Raw genomic sequence first — 19,891 nt, 5'->3', positions numbered from 1 at the left:
TACACGATTTCAGAAACCTCAATCAGTCAGGTTTTGAGGTTATTGTATCGAGGCCAACTGCAGCAAACTTCATACACAATGAGATACAGAAGTTTCTGTTTCAGGATCAAAGTTGGTTTATATTGGAAACAGTCTAATGTAATTCATCTTGTTTGTGTGGGTGTGTTTATCCACATTCATTATGAATTGCTTCTTATCGCAGCAGGGTGCATGACGTGCATCGGGGGTAGCTTTAGAGTGAACCTGCAATCACAACAACATTGACGGAGGGAGAGTTGAGTGAGTTCCAGGGAAGCAGTGGAAGTTTCACTCCTGCGGGGGGAGTAACTGGTGTTATGGAGGATGACGAGAGCCTCTTGTTAAAGCCAAGACGCTCCGAGGTGCTTGCTGAATGACATACCGACATTCGTTTTCACCGCAGGGTGTGAATTGTGTGTGTGTGTGTGTGTCATGGTGAGAGAAACACCCTGTAAAGTGATACCATGCAGAGATCTATCTGTCCTGCTATCCAGAAAAGAAGAAAAAGAAAGCAGAGGAGGAAAGAGACAGAGATGTTTTTCTTTTCTTCTCTGTGACAGACAGACATAAACATTGACACATCATCGGTGACAATGAGAACTAACATTTAGTATATACAATAGAGTGTCTGTGACGAACAATGTGCACTGTTAATGGGTGGAGAAATGCAATGTAACCACAACTGCTGCTATAATGTCTAAACACAAAAAGTTGAAGGTGTCATAGTGGTTTAGTTACGACATATTTAATTTGAATTTCTTATAATATGTGCTCTTACGATGTAATATCCATTCATAGCAACTAAAGCATGAATCAACCTTTTATGGTTATGTTTAGGCACTCTCAGCTCTTGTTAAAGGAACAGTGTGTAATATTTCAGTGGATTTATTAGCAGTAATGGAATATAGTACTCACAACTATGTTTTCATTAGTGTATAATCACCTGAAACTAAGAAGCGTTGTGTTTTCGTTAGCTTAGAATGAGCCCTTCATATCTAGGGAGCGGGTCCTCTTCACAGAGTCCGCCATGTTTCTACAGTAGCCCAGAACGGACAAACCAAACACCGGCTCTAGAGAGTTCCTTTCACATTTTTATGTTACCTGAAGGCCACCGTAGTTCTCCGACACGCTTGTGAAACTGCGGTAACATGAGCCGCAGAATGCAAAACCGTGGTACCGCCAGCCGCTGTCTGACTTCCATTGCTCCTAAACGCCCTGACACATCAAGCCGACGGTCGGCCGTCAGACAGTTTGGGGCCGTCAGTGAGCGTCCGTCGGCCTAGCTTTTTTGGTGTGTCCTGCACCGTCGCTCTATAGGCTGCCCGTGTTGGAGGTTTTCCGGCTGATTCAGCATGTTGAATCGGCAGCGGCGCCCGTCGGTGAGAGAAATCACTCTGATTGGCTGTTCAGCTTAAACTAATCAGTGCACGGGAAGAGAAACGGAAGTGAGGAAAGCAAGCCAACGAGTAAAGTCAAGAGGAAAATCACAGAAGGCTCTTCTCACTTTTCATCCTCATCTCATCTGATCATTCCAATACACTGATATTTTCACAACGACATATGGAATGAAGCTAAGTGGTGAGTGAGAGCGGTGTGAAAAATGCTCAGCAAACGCTGCTTTGCTTCATGGACGTATCATAACGGCTTGTATATCCGCAGTCCTCGGTCTTCCGACCGTTGGCAGGAGAGACCTGGATTTCATTCTGGATCTTTGTTCTTTTTGTATGAACTGAAAATCTGTCACAAATGATTATACGAGACTAGTGTATGCTCACCCCCTTGACCCTGTAATGGAGCCAGCAGGTGTAGAGAATGAGCATACAGTCGAATTACAATTATTAATTCATACCATCTCTTTTTCTTTGTTTCCCCCATGATTGTGTGGGGAAAATACTGACATGGGGATATTGCTTTACATGGAGTATTTTTTTCTTTCTAAGAATTCAGACGTTCTAATGGCATTTAATAATTTCCAGCCAAACTCAAATAGGATGAATTACATCTTTGGCAACACGAAGTAGGCTCTGCGTAGCTTTGTATTCTGTGGTGGATCAGAGGGTGTTGGCGTGTGTTCAAATCGTGCGTAAGAAACATTCAGTGATTGTAATGAGAATATCAGAACGCAGAAAAACACAATTGCCATTGTGTGCGCTGCATTCATTTGAGAAGGCAAAAGCTGATAACTCTAGTTTTGGGGATTTCCATGTTTTCATCTTAGATGTCGACTTTCATGCTCCAGCGTTGAAGAAAAAAAAATCTTGGGGCTTAGTTTTATATATTTTTCAAAGACAATATAATGCGTTAAAAGAAGAAAGGACATTTTGGGGGTGTAGTAATTTGGGTTTAAAACAGCCATAATGCAGACTTTAACCCCTACATGATTGGCGGCACTATTTCCAAGTCTCACAAAGCCTGTTTTTCAGGACAAATCTTGTGAATGTGGAATGTCTCGCAAAGAAGGAAAACAGTGGAGGCAACTACAAGTTTATGAAGCTTATTAAACTGGGTGCTGGCGCAGTGATGTCATGTTGACTCGACTGGGACGCCCTGCTTTTGTTTGAATAAACAGGCGTGTTTTTTCAGCCGAATGCCAGAGTCTGACCCCAGACAGGAACCAACAGAGGACATTCGTCTGCTCAAAGCACCATCCCAGACAAAACATCACACGAGGCCAAAAGCTGGGTTTGTTTTGTCACTTTAGAGGAGCACATAATTCTGTCACTGTTAAAACAGTTGAGATAAAAGTGTGTCAACACCTTCGTTCTATCATTCTCTCCCAGGAGCCAAAATAAGCTATCATTACCTGCAGCCAGTCTCAAACTGCACTGAGTAAGTCATTCATTATCCATCTAGGGAAAAGGAGTGATTTGACAGAGTGAAATGCTATGATAAACATAACCACACTGTGTACTAAAGCAGGATTGTAGCTCTTTGGGTGCAGCAGTTCTTTGTGTAATGATGTTATGTCTTATAATCCATTCTCATTATCCACACACCAGAGACATAAAATACTTAATATGAAAAGATAAGGAGACCGATTAGTTGAATAAACAATGGTTGAATATAAGTAATATTTTTACATGACGTTATAAGCAACCTCTTCCTAACTCCAAACACATTACTGGGTGCTTAAAAAACGTATGACAGATAGTTGAATAATAACGCAGGGAAATGGTCTGTATGGATTTGTGCGCCTCCATAAGCCATAAAGCAGCAGCTGCCTTCTCTTCTCTGACACGTCTCTGAAGTTTCATCAGCGGCTCTGACACCAGCGTGCCGCTGAGCTGATGGAGTGGAGGGTGAACTTAAAGTTGCACATCGGGTTGAGCTCTTAAAGCCGACGGGATGGTGGATGAATTAGGTGATGTCTAAACACCGGATCTGTAGCTTGGGCACGGAGTGCGGTATAAATCAGGCCCCCCTATAATATCAAGCCTTCGCAGCCATGTGTGTCCTGCCTATACAGTTACATTTGTGGATCTGGAAGAGATTACAGCTTTCACACAACAATAAGCCAAAGGATGGTTTATGAGGAGCTGAGTCTTATCAGGCACGGGGTGGTAGGTAACAGGAGAGAACATCACAAGCCATCATTCATGGTACATGTGAAGCTTATTTTGGAGCACTCTGTGTCTAATCTGTGTTTGGACCATAAATAAGAGTAAGAGGTGCAGTTCACAGGCGACCAGCTTTTATGTTTTTTAGCCATACAAAGTTAGGTTTTATAAGAGAATTGCTCCGGTCCACATTCATAAAAACTAGGGATGTAGACTCCGATGCTGGATCGGATATCGAGCCGATACTGACTCAAAATAGCTGGATCGGATATTGATGACAATGGGGCCGATCTATTCAATTCAATTCTATGTTTATATACTTTATACATACTAGAATTTTATTTCCTGTTTAAGTTTTGCAAATTTCTTGTTGCATTTAAAAGGTTTACACTTTTACTATCTGTATCGGGACTGAAAAAGTCTGATTGGTGCATCCATAATAAAAATCATACTATCTTAAAGCTGCATTAATCAATGTGTTTACATGATCCATGGAAAAGATGACTGTGTAATGTGAATGTGATGAACCCACAGAGAATTATTGCCAAACTCAGCAGTTCCTCTCTACAGATTGTTTTAGTGCCTTTCAGCTCATCATTTTGGTTTTACAGCCCACAACTTCCCTTTTTTGGTTCAGTCTACATGCTCTTGAGAAACCTGTTCCCAGCAGCAGGCAACTGCTTTCACTGGAAAAAAAGCTCTAAAATCCCACTGTACACTTCCTGCCCAGCACCAAACAGAAGACAGGCAAAGTTAGCGACTAGTTGGGGAACATAATGGAGCTTTTAGCAGCTCAGGAGCCAGATATTTCCTTCAGGAGTTGGTGGAGACCAAAAACAGAGCTAAAATAAGAGTGAATATTGGACTTACAATCCAAATGAATGTTAATGTTGCTCCGTGTCTGCTAGATAAGTAAATGCAACTGTTTGATAGCACATTTTGCCATATCAACTTCATAAAGTGATAATATATCAGCGTTGTGGTTACATTTTCTAAAAATTCTTTACTGCAGGTTGTGAGTATTTGTGTTAAAGAAGGCTCTCCTCGGTGTGATTCTCTTAATAACTTTGTCCATTAATTAAGGGTTGTTCAGCTAAATGACAAAATATTGAATTTTATAATTTCCTTCTAGAGGTATTTAGCCATGAAAAGAGTTTTGATTTGATTTTAGGTTTCTACCTCCACACTCAATACAAACGACGCAAGAGGAATTTTGCTTGTGGTGCTAACAGCAATGAAAAATGACATCGAAAAAATTCAACAGTCTCTTTCCAGAAACAGGGTCCCCATTTCCTCTGGATGAGCCACAGAACACACTTTAATTTGATTTACTGCCATTATATAGTGCGGAGCCAGATATCTCTTGAGACAGATATCTCAAATAAAACCTAAACTCTTCATGGCAAGATACCAATAACAGTAAGTGAGAAAATATGTTTTATTATAATTTGGTTGGCCGGATCCTTTAAAAATCGTTTTAAAATGTTCTTTTCCACAGGACTTTTCGCTCTGTTTCTCCTTGTCAGACACAGAAAATATAGTGTGCATGGTCCGTTTGCGCTCAAAGACCCTTACAGTATCATCATTAGTCCTGAACACGGCAACATAAATTAGGCCTCAGTTTCTGTTGATGTATTCCTGCGCACATGTAGAATCTGCCCTCAACTTTCCGTTATCAGGCCTGAGCTTGGAAGGCCGTGACTTTGTTAATTGACGTGTGCCAGTGGTGTTGTTTGATCCAAATTCAGGATGGTCTTTTAACTCTAATTTTTCCTTTCCCCTTTGACTCAACATCTGTCCGACATCTGGCCGTAGCACTTGTCCTCCTCTCCTCACGGCAGTGGAGTCATGGAGTGCTAAACTAACCCTATATCCTGATATTCACACCAAAAACTCCCCGTGAGCACAAGCAGCTGCTGCTTTCCCCTTCTACTTCTAACTTCATTAATAATTCAAGACCCTTTATTCGCCATAAGTCCTCATGGGGAATTCCTGCTAGAACGAGCGAGGCAAGCACAGACTTGATAGGGAATTGAACTTACTCTAAATGCTTGGAAATGGGCCAGAAATAATGTAAGTTACATTTACAACTACACATGCATGCAGAAGTATGTTTAAATATAGCCCACTATGCAATGTGAGTGTGCTTAATACATTTGTGCTCTTCCAGTAGAGAACATAAAAAGTCCAGTTGTTCTAAATTACTCTCCACCTCCTCCCTGTACCATCATTCATTAATGTTATTTCAGCATAAGGTATAGATTATCATCGTGCTGTAAAGCAACACTCCCTTAATTGTCTTCATCTCTGGCCCATTTTGCTTTTTAAATTAAAAAAACAGAAACATCTAAAACAGATCGCCCCATTAAGAATATACTGTAACTCAAATAAGAAGCAGCCATAAGGACTGAGCTGGACATCGGATGATTTCAACATCCAGTTTTGGACCACTGAGCTTTTTGAATCCCACAAATTTCACTGTAAATCTTTCCTCCCATTCGGAGAGGACAGATTTACATTTCTGTGTGCCTTCCAGATAGACAAAACAGAAAACTGCAAACAGTGAGGCTGTCTTAGAAGTAAAGTGTTACGAGGGGGAACCTTTCAGAGTCTACTCCTCTTCTCCTCTAAGTTTTACACACAGTAGAGTGTTTGGGTTTGCGTATAGAAGACTGGCTCAGTAGTGTGTTTGACACGTCCTCTATAAACAACTTATAATGGGAACAGAGGAGAATCATAACTGGCAAACTGTAAAAGGAAACAAAGCACTTCACAGCGTATGTGCGTGCCAAGTAAAACACAGGCCGTTCAATCGTGGAGCAGCAGAAGTGCGTGTTACACTCTGGTCACCGATTGTATTCAGACATGACGGCAGCTCCTGAACATCTGCTGTATGGGTGGAATAGTTTGGAATAATGCTATGAGATTTTTGTCTGAAATTATAATTAAAACTGCTATTGATGCATGCTCCGTGTAAACATCCATCTTCAGTGTGTGTGAGTGTCTATGTTTGCTTGTTGGCGTACTCAGAGTCAGCTACTATGTATATCAATACCGCTTTATGGTGTTTTTAGCCCCAAAGCATATAGAAAAAAAATTAAACCATCTCTGTCTGAGGCTAGATTACCAACTGGGAGAAGCTGGCAACTGCTCCAGGGCCCCAGACTCTCAAGGGCCACAAATCCCCCAGCTTTGATATATTGATGAATATAAACTGGAATAGGGTTAGTTTTAAAGGGGAACTCCATTGATTTTTTCACATTTTATAGTCTGCTTACAGGTCTTAGGGAGTAGCCTACTATTGGATATGTGAGAACCTTTGTATCAAGCCTTTTGTGGCTCCAGAGGGAGCTGCAAAAAAGCTGATAAATTGGAGTTGTCAGTTGGGTCTGAAGACTACAAGTTTAAAAATGTAAAAACAGAAGAGTGGAGTTAGAAAGAAGTGAGCTTACCAGACCTTTATAGCCCGCTCCTCATCTCTGCTTGATGCTGTCGGCTCGAGGCTACATTAGCCGCTACTAGTATAAAATGCCCAAATCTCCAACGGAAAGGTCGACAGTTGTCAGGGTTGTATTGTCAGTAAGGTAGGCATCAGGTTTTGACACGAATGTGTGGAATGAAAAAGACGATATCTCTGGTTCTGCTGCATTGATGTTAAGGTGATTGATGCTTTTGTCTGATAGAGGGGGTCTGTTTCATACATTTAATAGCATTAATATTGAAGTTAATGATTATGCTTAATCATTGTGCATATTCTTAAATATTTGCGCATTTTATTTTATCAAACCATACTAAGTTAAGGAACACGAATTGGACTTAACAGGGTCTCACAGCTCACTTTTTTCCTGGGGCCTGCTATAGTGGGTTAACCCAGCCCTCACTTTGTCAAAAACAAAACAATCTGCATTCCTGTGACTACAAAGATGTTTAATTTAAACGTCATCTTGTTTAGTGAGTTAGTTAGTGGAAGTTCATTGACCTGGAGCAAGCCATCAGCAGGCTGCAACATCAGGAAGAGATTGACGGCGTTCAGGTCAGACGAGGAGGTCATGTGTGGGGAAAATCAGTCAAATAAGAAAGGAGGCGGGGTGCCTGGCTGTGGCAGAGGCGACCATCACACACCAGGAGCACTGCGAGATCAAGGCAGTGTCACAGGGAAGGAGGAAGGAGGGTATCATCAGCATATCAATCACTTGGTTTGACCTTTGGAAATCCCTGCACAGCTTCCTCATCAGAGTAACCTACAAAACCTTGGCCCGCCTGTTCCAGCAGCAAAACTTCAACACATCCTGTTAGCAAGACTATACTATCTCAAGGGCACTACAGCTGACTGACCAGATAATGAAAAAGGAGGCCAAAACACTTGAAATATGTCGGGGAGAAGTGAAAAACTAGAAAAAAAGAGGAGATTTGTAGTTTTTATTGTGACCCCATCAGTAAAAATAAATCTTATCTACTTCCTCAGGATAGGAGGGAACACTGGAAGAAGCTGCATTAACACTACTGTGGTCCTTGGCCACCAAGATGGTCTTCCTCATTGAGCTCATCCTCCCGTAGGACGAGGAGGAAGAGGCTGCCTGAAAAAGATGAAGTACTCACAAATGGCAGCTGATTACAAGGAGGCAGGCTGGAGGGTTGTCACGTATCCTGAGGATATAACAGTGGCAGGGTGTTGTCCCTCCCACAGGAGAGTAGGTCAAGTACTGGGGTTAAAGGAGCGAACTACTGATGAGCTGTCGTCCCCATGTGACAATTCTTCAAGAGGTGCAACAGACAGAAAATCCACACAAGTATTACCATGCACCTATGTGTCCTTCTGAGTTGGCACTTGTGATGGAGCTTAAGGGTTTAATTCTTGTCTCACTTGGTTTCACACCAAGCACGGATTGTCGTCTGAAAAAAATTTGCAGGGAAATGCAAATCCTGTGGACAGACCTCAATTTCAGCGGATTTCTGCCCATTCGAAAATATATGTTTGACCAATGAAATCCTTTGTTGTCCAACTGATCGCTGTCATTCTGCATAAAAGGTAGCCATGTGCTTCTGTTTGTTGTACGGAGTGTGTATTTTCGGAGCAATGGGCCTTGGAACAATGAGCGTTTGTTTTCGGGTGACAAATGGGCTTTCTTTCCGTCCAATGGGAGATTTTTCAGACTACTGGTGTTTTGGAATAACAATGGTCCGTCCCCTTCTCAACACCCAGTACGACAAACACTACTACCTCAACAACCAAATAAGGGACAACATAATATATATGGCTTGAGATCGCCCAGCAGCTGGGATACGATGAAGATGGTAGTGCTGATATGCACTTACTAATGTTATATGTTGGTCACAGAATGGGGCTAGCCTCAACAGCTAATGTTAGCATCACATTTGGGGTCCTATTAGTTTACATATTGTGGTGTTAACGTTAGACATTCTCCGTCTGGATAGGTTTCTGTTGTGTGGAGTGGACACGGCTCTATTTGGCCTCATTGACGAAAATGAAACACGGCAACACGGATAATTTGCACCGGACCTGGTGTGCGTATTGCGTATTGTATTGTGTGTGGATTTTCCGTGTTCCCGCAACCGCCTTTAACACCATAAGCGCAGTTTGAACTTTAAGGTTGGGGGTTCACAAAAGAATCTAGAGGGAATGTGACATGTAAAACACAGAGAGGTCTAGTGTATTGGGATGCTGTGTGTCGTCTACATATTACACCGTGTCCTAACTGGATGCAATGCAAGCGAGCGTCAGCAACAAAATCGGTCTGACTGCATTGTTTTCTACTGGAAAATCCTAACCTGCCACGATGCGAGCTACGCAGCGCTGCACCATTTTGAGCTGAACTTTTGTTTCTATTTATTCCTGTCGCTCACTTTGAAAGCACTCTTTGAAAGTTGAAATGAAGAGTTATCTATACGATACCTCCTCATTTCACTACAAAAACCTAAATAAGGTGGCAACAGGCTGGGCGGAGATGACTTGAAAGTTTCCTACTGGCTGTTGGCTATATTTATGTAATTTCCAGTAAATATCACAATATAAAACATGTGTTTTCTGTTTAAAAAACAAACATAAGATAGCAAGTATCACCTAGTGGTCACGTCTCCAGTTTGATCTGGTGGCTGATGTGTATGTGGTTTGTTACACGACGTAACAGAAGTGCATATTTGACGGATTCAGTGTGGACAGAGAGCGTTCAATGTTACTGTAAGTAAATAATAATCTTCTTATCTTAGTTGGTTTCTTATTTTGTCAATAAGAAGACACAACAAGGTCGATATTATTCATCATTACAATAAATGACTGTGTTATTATATAAAAAAAAAAAATATATATATATATATATATATAGATAATATTTAAATCCCTACATGCATTTTTGGCTACGGTCAGGGGGTTCAGTAAGCCCCCTGAACCAATGCAAACTGCGCCTGTGGTAGACACATCATAAATCTAACTAAATTATATACAGGATGCAAGAGAACAAACTCATTTAAATCGTCTCATCTGACTTTGATGGTAAAAAAAAGAAAAAGTCAGACTATGCCTTTTAAATTGGCAGGACTAACATCTCTTTCTTCTTTTGCTGTCAGAAAGAGAGTTGGTGCCACAATAGCTGGAAAACGTAAATTCTCTGTCAAACTAAAGCCCAGCTGAACCATGACTTGACTGCAGAATAGAGCATAAATCACATGACAGCTGCAGGGACAAGCCACACAAAGTGATGTTATGTCTCAGCCGGATGAGTTTGCTTGTTATGCACGAATTCAGTGCCTCAAATGGAGCAGTAAAAGCCATTCCAAAACACATGCCATTGGAGCTCCTCGGTTAAAACACATTATTGTAGGAATCTCGGGGCATGGAGGACATTAAGTTGTGAGATTATTTTGACAAGAGCCAAAGAAACGGAGGCACCGAGGCAAAACATTTTCTCTGTATTTAATATATAACAAGACACATGTTACACGTTACAATACCAAAGGAATGCCTCTGTTCTTGTAGACACATGTTCGTGTCCCCAGTCTTTTTCCTGATCGCATCGTGAAATCTTTTCAGTGTAAAAGCATACATGTGTAACCAATCACATGGCACAATGTGCTCTATGTCAGCGTATCAAAAAGAATATGTTGCTTCCTACAACAACTGTATAACTCAATGTTTATGACACATAAAACATCCTCTCCGGGTTTCACACACACTTACACAACTCTAAAGTAATGCAATGACGATTTTTGTTTGTTATTCGGTCCCTAATAAACACTCGGTTGTTACACACTACAGCTGCTGCTGCTTACATGAAGGTAGAGAAGCTATTCATTGATATTATTTGGTCATAAATGTTTTAGCCGTCTGTAGCCTGTGTGCTGAAACAGCAGGATTAATACCACATGGATATGTGCATCCTTTACACTATTAGCACTGATGCAAAATATAGCGTCCGTACAGTATATTACGTAATACTGTACATTTTAGAAGACACAGGAGCTACATCTATGTACTTTATAAGCTCAGTAGTCCCAGTTGAAACCTCCACAATGTTTGGAAATAATTAGAACCAAAAGAAAGTTAATAATTTGTTGTGTGGACGATGTAAATAATTTGCAAGCACAACAACCTCAGCTTTTTTCTAAAGGAACAGTTTGACATTTTAGGAAATACGCCTATTTGCAGAGAGTTGCAGAAGGTCAATACAATGTCTGTACGCTAAACATGAAGCTAAAGCCAGCATGGGATTATCTTAGTTTAGCTTGGCGCAAAGACTGGAACACGCCAAGAAATAGTCCAGCACAAAATCCTCCCCAAAAAGCTTTTTTTTTTTGCTTTCTGACAGGACATTTCCAACTGTTTCCAGTTCTTATACGATGCTAAACTCATCCGCAGCAAGCAGTAGCTTCATATTTAGTGTAGAGACAAGAGAGTGGTATGTAACTATTAGCAACATTTCCAAAACTCGAACTATTCGAACTATTCCTTTAACTATGCAACACAGAACAGAATTTTTTTAATCATTTACAAACCTTAGTTGCAGGAAAAACTCAATTTTGATTGATTTTTCTGATCTTTCTGGAGGATTCAACTGATGTGACGGGAGCTTCTGATTAACAATGAGACAGCAGGACTAAAACACTGAGCCAGTCGCCAGTGGCTCGACTATAATGATGAAGCAGCACTGTATGACGTGGAGCACTGAGCGGACATCAGTGTGTGAAGACTTTGATTTACAACACGAAAGAGGCAAAATGTACAGTATATAAATACAACTTAATACAAAAAAAGATTAACAATATTACTCTGCTATCGATATCAAATGCCTGTCAGATTATGCACACAACACACACACACACACACACACACACACACACATACAGTACAATCCTACATACACAGAAAAAGCAATGATTTTACACATTTATGGTCTCTGTTTTGGCTTTACAAATGAGGGACAATATTCATATGATTTCGGTATCAGCTGTTATAATAAAACGGCTTTTTAAGTGCTTTTAAATCAGTCCATCAACGTTGATATTCACACCCAATAAGACTGTTATCAGGCCATTAAATAGGTTGTCATCAGTCGCTATAAGCCCCATACATGTGGGTCATTAGGGGCCTATACTATGTTGTAAAAGTGAAGGCAAAACTTAAAAGCAACATGTTGTAAAACTGCATGTAACGTTTTGTTTTGAACACAAACAGAACAGCTTCTTTAGGTAATAGGTAGAAATATCGTATTTTGGTCTTAAAATAACTGTTTCAAAAGTGAAAGTGAAACTTGACGGTTGTGACACTAAGACAACTACACATTGTTGGTTTCACATGGGAGTTTCAGGCTCTCAATACTACAGCGCCTGACTTCCACTTCTGCACCTGTCATAATTACTATGGTCGCTCGAGATCGATGTTGTGTTCCTTTATACCTTCTTTCGGTGATCTACCATCTGAATAGATGATAAAACCTACTTCTGGGTGTAAAAGGCCCCACATCTATGGTGCTTATAGCGACCGATAATGACTAATAGCCTGACAACGGTCTAATCGGCTGATATTAGCCTGTCTTCAAGCATCTCTACATGACTCAAGCAGATTTCTGTACAAAGGCTGCTGTGTGTGGACAGATTCTGATAAGAACAAATCAGTTGTAACATAAGTTTATATTGCATTATAGTCATTTAGATTTAGAAAACAGTGTTCAAGTTGCTATTTGAGTTTTGAAAGTTTCAGATCTGTGGTGGGTTGTCTACAGCCACAGCAGAGTACTCAGTCTCGGACATGTTGGAAGTGTCGATGAGGCGCGCCAAGCCCGTCCTCGTGGAGTATTTAAAGATGAAGGCCTTCATGAGGTCGTAGCGGTAGTTTCTGTTGATGAAGTTGTAGAGGATGGGGTTGAAACAGCAGTGGAGCAAGGACAGGCACTGGGTGAGGTGTAAGGCTACGTAGATCACATTCTCCAGGCCGCAGGTCAGAGGCACCAGGCCAAGCTGAGACAGGGCGTCGACCAGGAGGACGCCGTGGTAGGGCCCCCAGCAGCCCAGAAACACCACGATGTACGCCAAGATCACCCTGTGGCTCACGCGACGCTCCTGCTCCACTGTGGAAGATGACGAAGAAGAGGAGTGGGTGAATGCTCTGGCGAGCAGGGCGTAAAACACTGCAATGATCGGGAAGGGGAGAACAAAGCCCAGCAGGATGAAGCTCAGCTGCACGCCCACCATCCACTCCCTGGGGTTTCCCTCCGGGTACACGGGCCTGCACAGCATGGTGTCGCCGTGTGTCGCCTTCACAGTACGCAAGAAGTAGGTGTCTGGCAGGGAGGCAACCAGAGCCAGAAGCCACACCCCTACGCACGCTCCGCGGCGGATCAGCTTCCTGCGCGCACCTCCCTCGTTGTCCCCGTGCTTCGTCACACTCAGGTAGCGGTCCACGCTCATGCAGGCCAGGAAGAAGATGCTGCCAAAGAGGTTGACGGAGAACAGCAGGTGCGTGAGTTTGCACGCCACCTCGCCGAAGGGCCAGTGGCCGTGCAGGGCCAGCGAGCTCACCCACACGGGCAGGGTGGCGCACACGCACAGGTCCGCGACCGCCAGGTGGGCGATGTACATGTGCGTCTCGTGGCGAGGGGTGGCGTCTCTTTGGGCGCGGACGTTTACCCAGAGGACTAGAGCGTTGGCGGCGAGGCCCACGATGAAGATGAAAGTGTAGAGGACGCACATGGAGTAGAGCAGAGCGTTGCGGTTGAAAGCCGTGGCGCACCCCATCGCGTCGATACTCGTTATGTTGCTGAAGGCTTCGGAGAAGTTGAGGTCCACCCACGACTCCCACAGGTCCTCCAGCTCACTGGTGCTCAGACTCATTTTCAGCACTGGGAGACGACCACAGACCACTGGGAGGTAACACACACCACTTCTGACTGGGGTAGATCCTGTAAAAACAAAACGTCAACTCGTCATTTCTTTGCAGCATACATTTAAACGCTACCTGCAATTTTCTGTTCATAAAGAGTGGCTTATTTTACCCATGTGGACTCCGAGTAGCATGAGCTAATAAAACATAAAGCCACTTGCGGTCCGCCACCAGATCCTGAAGAATCTTAATGCGGTTAACTTGTTAAAACACGGCTTTCATGACTTAATAGAAGCGCTCTGTTGCCGTGTCACAAACGCAGGAGTTCGCCGTGATTGATGTGCAGTCGGGGGGGCAGTACAATAAATGTTTACATTAGCTCCACTAGCAGTAGAGTGCAGATTAGACATAAGGAAGTGGGATCGAGAAGTCCAAACAGGGGTGTATTTCCGGAGCGTTCCGGGCATTCCCGAGATAAAGCGTTGGTCAGGGTGGGAAACCTGATGCCATTTTAAAGAATGTTTTCCTTTAACATGCTTGTTATAGTAAAAAAAATCTTCTGCTCTTGAAGGAGAGGGTGAGAGAGGAGCTGTCACCACCCAGATGATCAAAGAAAAGGCTGCTCGAATACGTCATTTTACAACATCTGAATCTCATAACACAGGAACACATGCACACAATTTCACATACAGGGTGCATTAATGCTATGAGTAAGGTGACTGAAGCAATATGCAAGATCAGAGGTAGTAGCAGCTTGGCATGCCAACATTCATGTGAGCCTAAAGGAACACTGAAACCCTGCATTTTTTTTTTATGCTGTGATGTCTTTCTTAGCTCCCCTAACTGGCAGGCTGCCACAGTGTGAGAGATCAGAGGTGAAAGGTAGTAGATCAAAACCAGAACACGAGTGGCTTAACCCGGCTGTCGCCCCTGACTGACTTGTACGCCCACAGAGTGAATTGTGCGCAGAGATCAGCGGGAGGCTTGACGCCTGCAAAATGCTCCGACCCCGAGGTTAAAACGAGGGTCACCGACCACTGGGTGACACAGCACGCCGGAAAGCAGTGAAATGTGACCACGTCAGACATCTGTCTGTTGCAGGAGACTTGTTGCTGTATACGGGATAATTGGCACAAAGTCACAGAGGAGATGATGAAAGAAAGAGTGAAAATGTATACAAGGACACCTGGAACATATTAAGACGTGCAGCTGTCTATAGCGTGTGTTATGTCTGCTTTAGTTATCAGTTAACTTTATTTTCATTTTAGGCTACTTTGTACTTCTACTCCAGCATATTTCAGGGGCAAATATTGTACTTTTTAATCCACAACATTTATTTGACGGCTACATTTACTAGTTACTTTGAAGGTTCCAATTTTATACATACAAAACCTATGATCAGCTGGTAAAATATGATAAATTGTCACATATTACAATACCTAAAATATGCAAAGTAGTTAAAAAAAAAAGCTCCAACAGCTGAAAAAATGTGTTAGATTTAAGTTATTGAGCCGGACTGCTTTATGGAAATATTAGATTTTTATATGATTTTTGTTGCAGATATTAAATTAACTGGATTAGCTAAAAACAGACATTAACAGTTAACTGCAATGTAAAATTGCATACACTGTGATAGAAGATGAAGTACTCATCATCTACTCCTACGGGGGAATGAGGAATTTGACTTTGAATCTCTCTGATAAATACTTCTGTGCTAAATATTGAACGCAGATCTCTTTGTAATAGATTAGTTTGCTAATAGTGCTCAATTTGTTCACATAACTAAATAACTATTGCTACCTTTATTTAGTAATGGATCTTCCTCCACCACTGCCTGTGATAAAAACAGCTTCAAGGAATGTCAGAAAACCTGACATTTCATTTTTACTTTCAATTATTTTGAGACACTGGAGAATGCTATTCATTCTAATGGAGGGATTTTCTATGTTGAGATAATCCCTCACAATGGTCTCTGTCTAATTCCCTCATATTATATGGAAAATACCTGGAGGTGCCAGGTAGCCCCACAGGCTTCAAGCTAATTAACCTCTTAACACCCACACCATCAGATAACAGAGATGGAGCCCATCTCTCTCTCTCTCTCTCTCTCTCTCTCTCTCTCTCTCTCTCTCTCTCTCTCTCTCTCTCCCAATTCACTTCAATTCAATATGCTTTATTGGCATGACTGTCAGGTGAACAATATTGCCAAAACATCAACTCAATAATAAATAAAAATAAAAAAGAACAAAATAAAAACAAAAACAGATATATACAATTCTCTCTCTCTCTCTCTCTCTCTCTCTCTCCCAATTCACTTCAATTCAATATGCTTTATTAGCATGACTGTCAGGTGAACAATATTGCCAAAGCGTCAATTCAATAATAAATAACATTAAAAAAGAACAAAATAAAAACAAAAACATATACAGTATATTCAAGTATACAATTCTCTCTGTCTCTCTCTCTCTCTCTCTCTCTCTCTCTCTCCTCAGCTCTCGAGCATCCACTTACAAATGAGCTGAAAACCTCTTTTGTCACCCAATACACAGAAAATAAAAGCAAGTGAAGGCGATTTTCATGTGCTAATGCTGCCGACAAGAATGGTGCAGGTGCATTGTGTTTGTCAGAAGTTTCTCCTGTCAGTCTCTCTCTCTCTCTCTCTCTCTCTCTCTCTCTCTCTCTCTCTCTCTCTCTCTCTCTCTCTCTCCCTCTCTCTCTCTCTCTCTATCCACAGGTTTTAGTTTGGGAGGATACAATCTGTGCCTTTTCAGAGACAGGACATAGATTACCAGTGAAAGTGTTGCCTTGTGCGTCATTACGCACAATCCAGCCAAAGATCCCAGGCTTCTGCTGCTGCATGACGGTAAACACATACAATGTCATTGTTTGTCATTGTTGATTTCTATCAGGCTGGAAACAAACTGCTCTTATCATAAGTCAGCTCGGTATACACACAGTAGCCTCACTCAGGCAATTAAACAGCTCAGAGGCACGCTGGCTGCTGGGAAGATTGAGAACTACAAAATAAAGAAGTCACTTAAATGTGATAAATGATGTAATAATCATACAGGAACTTCCTGCTTCTATTTTTAGTAACACTAATTGGGCACAAGGTTTTATCCTGGTTTTGTATCTTTTATAATAAGAGTTAATAAAGTTGTTAAATGTAAACTATTTAAGTATATTTCCATACACTGATTATTGCAGGTATCGAGCATCTATAGAAGGAGAAAAGCATAAGAAAAAAGCATAAAGAAGAAAAAAACAAAACATTATCGGTAGATGGGCCATATTATTTGTGATTAATAGTGTCTCAACAATGCACTTTTGTAGTTATGTATCACATTTATTTTATCAGGATAAACCTCTTGAGATGTATTATTTTATTTTTAAGGGGGTCCCATATTTCTGGTTGCTTTATACTCTATATTATGTATAGTATGGCTGTATAGTACTGTATAGTAGTAGTTTTTCAGTGTTTATATTGTATGTTGTAATGCTCATAATGTATATAAGTTACAGTTTTTTGATGTACTTATTACAGTGTGATCATGAAGAAAAAACATGGTTAGAAATCTTAGAAACTATCTGAACACTCTCTTGTCCCCACATGAGTTCATAATAATGAAGCAGCTTACCTGTTTTTGATTCTCTGAAGTCTCCTCTTTAAAAGCAAAGATTTGTTTTCGCTTAGTTTTTAGTGCTGAAGGATATAACTTGAACTGGTAAACTAGTGTGCGCTACTCTCCGCCTCCGTCAGTGTATCTGAGGCTGTTCCTTGTTCTGCACTTGCTGTGATACTCAGAGGAGCTACGCCTCCAAGGCTGGTCCTAACAGCTCCGTGCGTATTGACATGGCATCGCCTCAGGCACGCAATAAACAGTTTCGGCCAAGAAGGAAGAAAAAAAAAAAAAGAACACGTGGAATTTCCTCATTACTACTCTCCAAATGTAATACATAATATAACATTTTTCACATTGCTGAACATTATATATGTCATGCAAGTTTGTTTTATGGCATGCAAGTCTATACATGTATATAATATGGCATGCACTGCAGACAATATTCTATGTTATTATCAATGTATCATACAAAACGTGTTTGAACTTTTTAAGGTAAATGACTCATGTAAGAAAAAATGCAATGCAAACTTAATAAATAGTACATTTTACATAAAATCCCCAAACTTTTTAAAGGACACTCCTACCTCTTTAGATGCTGCACACTTTTGCACTATTTTTTTTAATGATTTACTGGCTGCTATAGACATAAAAATGCATAATAAATCATTTAATTAACTTCATCTCCTTGTATTTTTATATCTGGTATATTTTTTTGTACTTTGTACTTTGCACTACTAACTTTTTTACTGTCATTTTACTAACATGTTTTGTACTATGGAACTGTGATGCTGGAAACTTGAATTTCCCTCAGGATCAATAAAGTTACTATCTATATATCTATCTATCTATTAAACTGTATATTGCCACCAGTTTTTATTTGCTATACAGGTCTATTCATGCCTATTATTTATCATTCCCTGTGAAGTATGTATAGCAAATTGTTCTATATTGTTATTATCATGATTAACCTTTTAGGAAGTGGCTATCATGTACTGTAATTCTTTAATATATATCTACAAACTTGAAAAACTGTACATTTTGACTCTACCTGTTCAGATGCTGCACACATGCTCTGTAACAGTGTTTTAATTTTTTTTAGATGTTATGATTTAGTGACTGCTATATACAGGCTAATAATACATAATAAATGGTGATGCATAATAATAAATTCCTAAATAATTCAACATTACATTGTATTTGACCAAATGGCATGCATTTTTTAAATTGCATTGCATGTCTATCATGATTTAGCAACCAACCTTTAAACCACAGGATAACTGACTGCATAACACATTAGCCACATTAAACCATATTACCAGGGCACCTCCTTGTGCCGCCGCCCCTGTTACCTAGATATGAAACCAGCGGTGCAGACAGTCAGTAAACCACATCCACTGTCTTCTGCTTCCACCCAAAACCGACAAACGGGTTAAACCCAACAGCCGGTCACTGAGGTAACTGAAAACACCCTCTGAATAACGATCACCAAAACCCTCAGTCATGACTTTGTCTTTATTTGAATCTGATGTCAGTTTATTAGAATCATTTTAACCGAATTAAAGTGCAATGTGATTTTGTTTTTATTTCTTGGCTTGTCTTAAAACTGTGAACAACAACAACATCAGCTGCATGAAGCCTTGTTGTTTCCTTGTCGTTTGAGCCTTATTCAGTCTCATTTCAGGCACATCCTCTGGAAGCAGCCCAAAGCATTGTGGGAGGCTTGTGTGTTTACTGAGAGCCGTTGAAAGCTCACCTGCAACTCTGGTGGCCTCACAGCTGCTCCCACCAGGGCAATTAACCCCCCCAAGTTCAATACAAAGACACAGAATGACAAAAAGAAGGAAGAAACTGTGGAATTTAGGACATGAATTATGCTTTATTTGTCAAATAATGATAATAAACTTTGATAGAGCTCATAAATAAAAGTAATTCTTTTGATGTCACATCCAATGATTGAAGTATTGACTTAACCAGGTACAGTATATCCAGCATGTTTTCTTAGGAAGGAGATATTGTTTACTCGTATGATCACCCCACAGAAGTTTATTATGACTGGATGCCCTGTATTCCGTGATGAATTGCAGCCAGCAGGTTACGCTGACCTCATTATAGAGCAGAGTAGTGAAGTCGGTTTCAATGAGGCTTTAAAAAGAGCTCCCACTACGCACGCATACCCATTGTCCTCCATATCAGGAGCATCGGGGGGGATTTGTAAGCCTCTCTGATAAGCATCCGTAGTCCTGCAGACTGCTGCCAACCTCTGTTCTGCAGCCCTCATTCACAGGGAGGCCGGACTGGGAACGGCAGGGGTGTGTGTGTGTGTGTGTGTGTGTGTGTGTGTGTGTGTGTGTGTGTGTGTG

At 41.1% G+C, this 19,891-nt stretch overlaps 1 protein-coding gene across 3 annotated transcripts in view; it reads right to left on the bottom strand.

Annotated features, from left to right (window-relative positions):
• Nucleotides 1–17,754, bottom strand: part of LOC141782581 (atypical chemokine receptor 3-like) — a 30,288-nt gene extending 12,534 nt beyond the window's left edge. Inside the window, exons 1-2 of one of the 3 annotated variants that reach the window (XR_012597141.1) lie at nucleotides 16,698–16,813; nucleotides 12,525–13,987 (exon numbers count right to left, since the gene is read on the bottom strand). Coding sequence is in view for 2 of the 3 variants with exons in the window: in XM_074659121.1 (XP_074515222.1) it covers nucleotides 12,786–13,987; nucleotides 16,698–16,791 (1,296 nt within the window). In the remaining variant the exon portion in view is untranslated. Of the gene's footprint in view, nucleotides 1–10,492; nucleotides 13,988–16,697; nucleotides 16,814–17,546 lie in introns of those variants that run through there. The other 2 variants (XM_074659122.1, XM_074659121.1) reach the window with 2 other exon arrangements.
• Between the last annotated feature and the right edge of the window lie 2,137 nt (nucleotides 17,755–19,891).

The sequence above is a fragment of the Sebastes fasciatus genome, chromosome 14 (assembly GCF_043250625.1).
Source record: "Sebastes fasciatus isolate fSebFas1 chromosome 14, fSebFas1.pri, whole genome shotgun sequence".
NCBI lineage: Eukaryota > Metazoa > Chordata > Actinopteri > Perciformes > Sebastidae > Sebastes > Sebastes fasciatus.
This window is presented reverse-complemented; position numbering and strand designations above follow the sequence as displayed.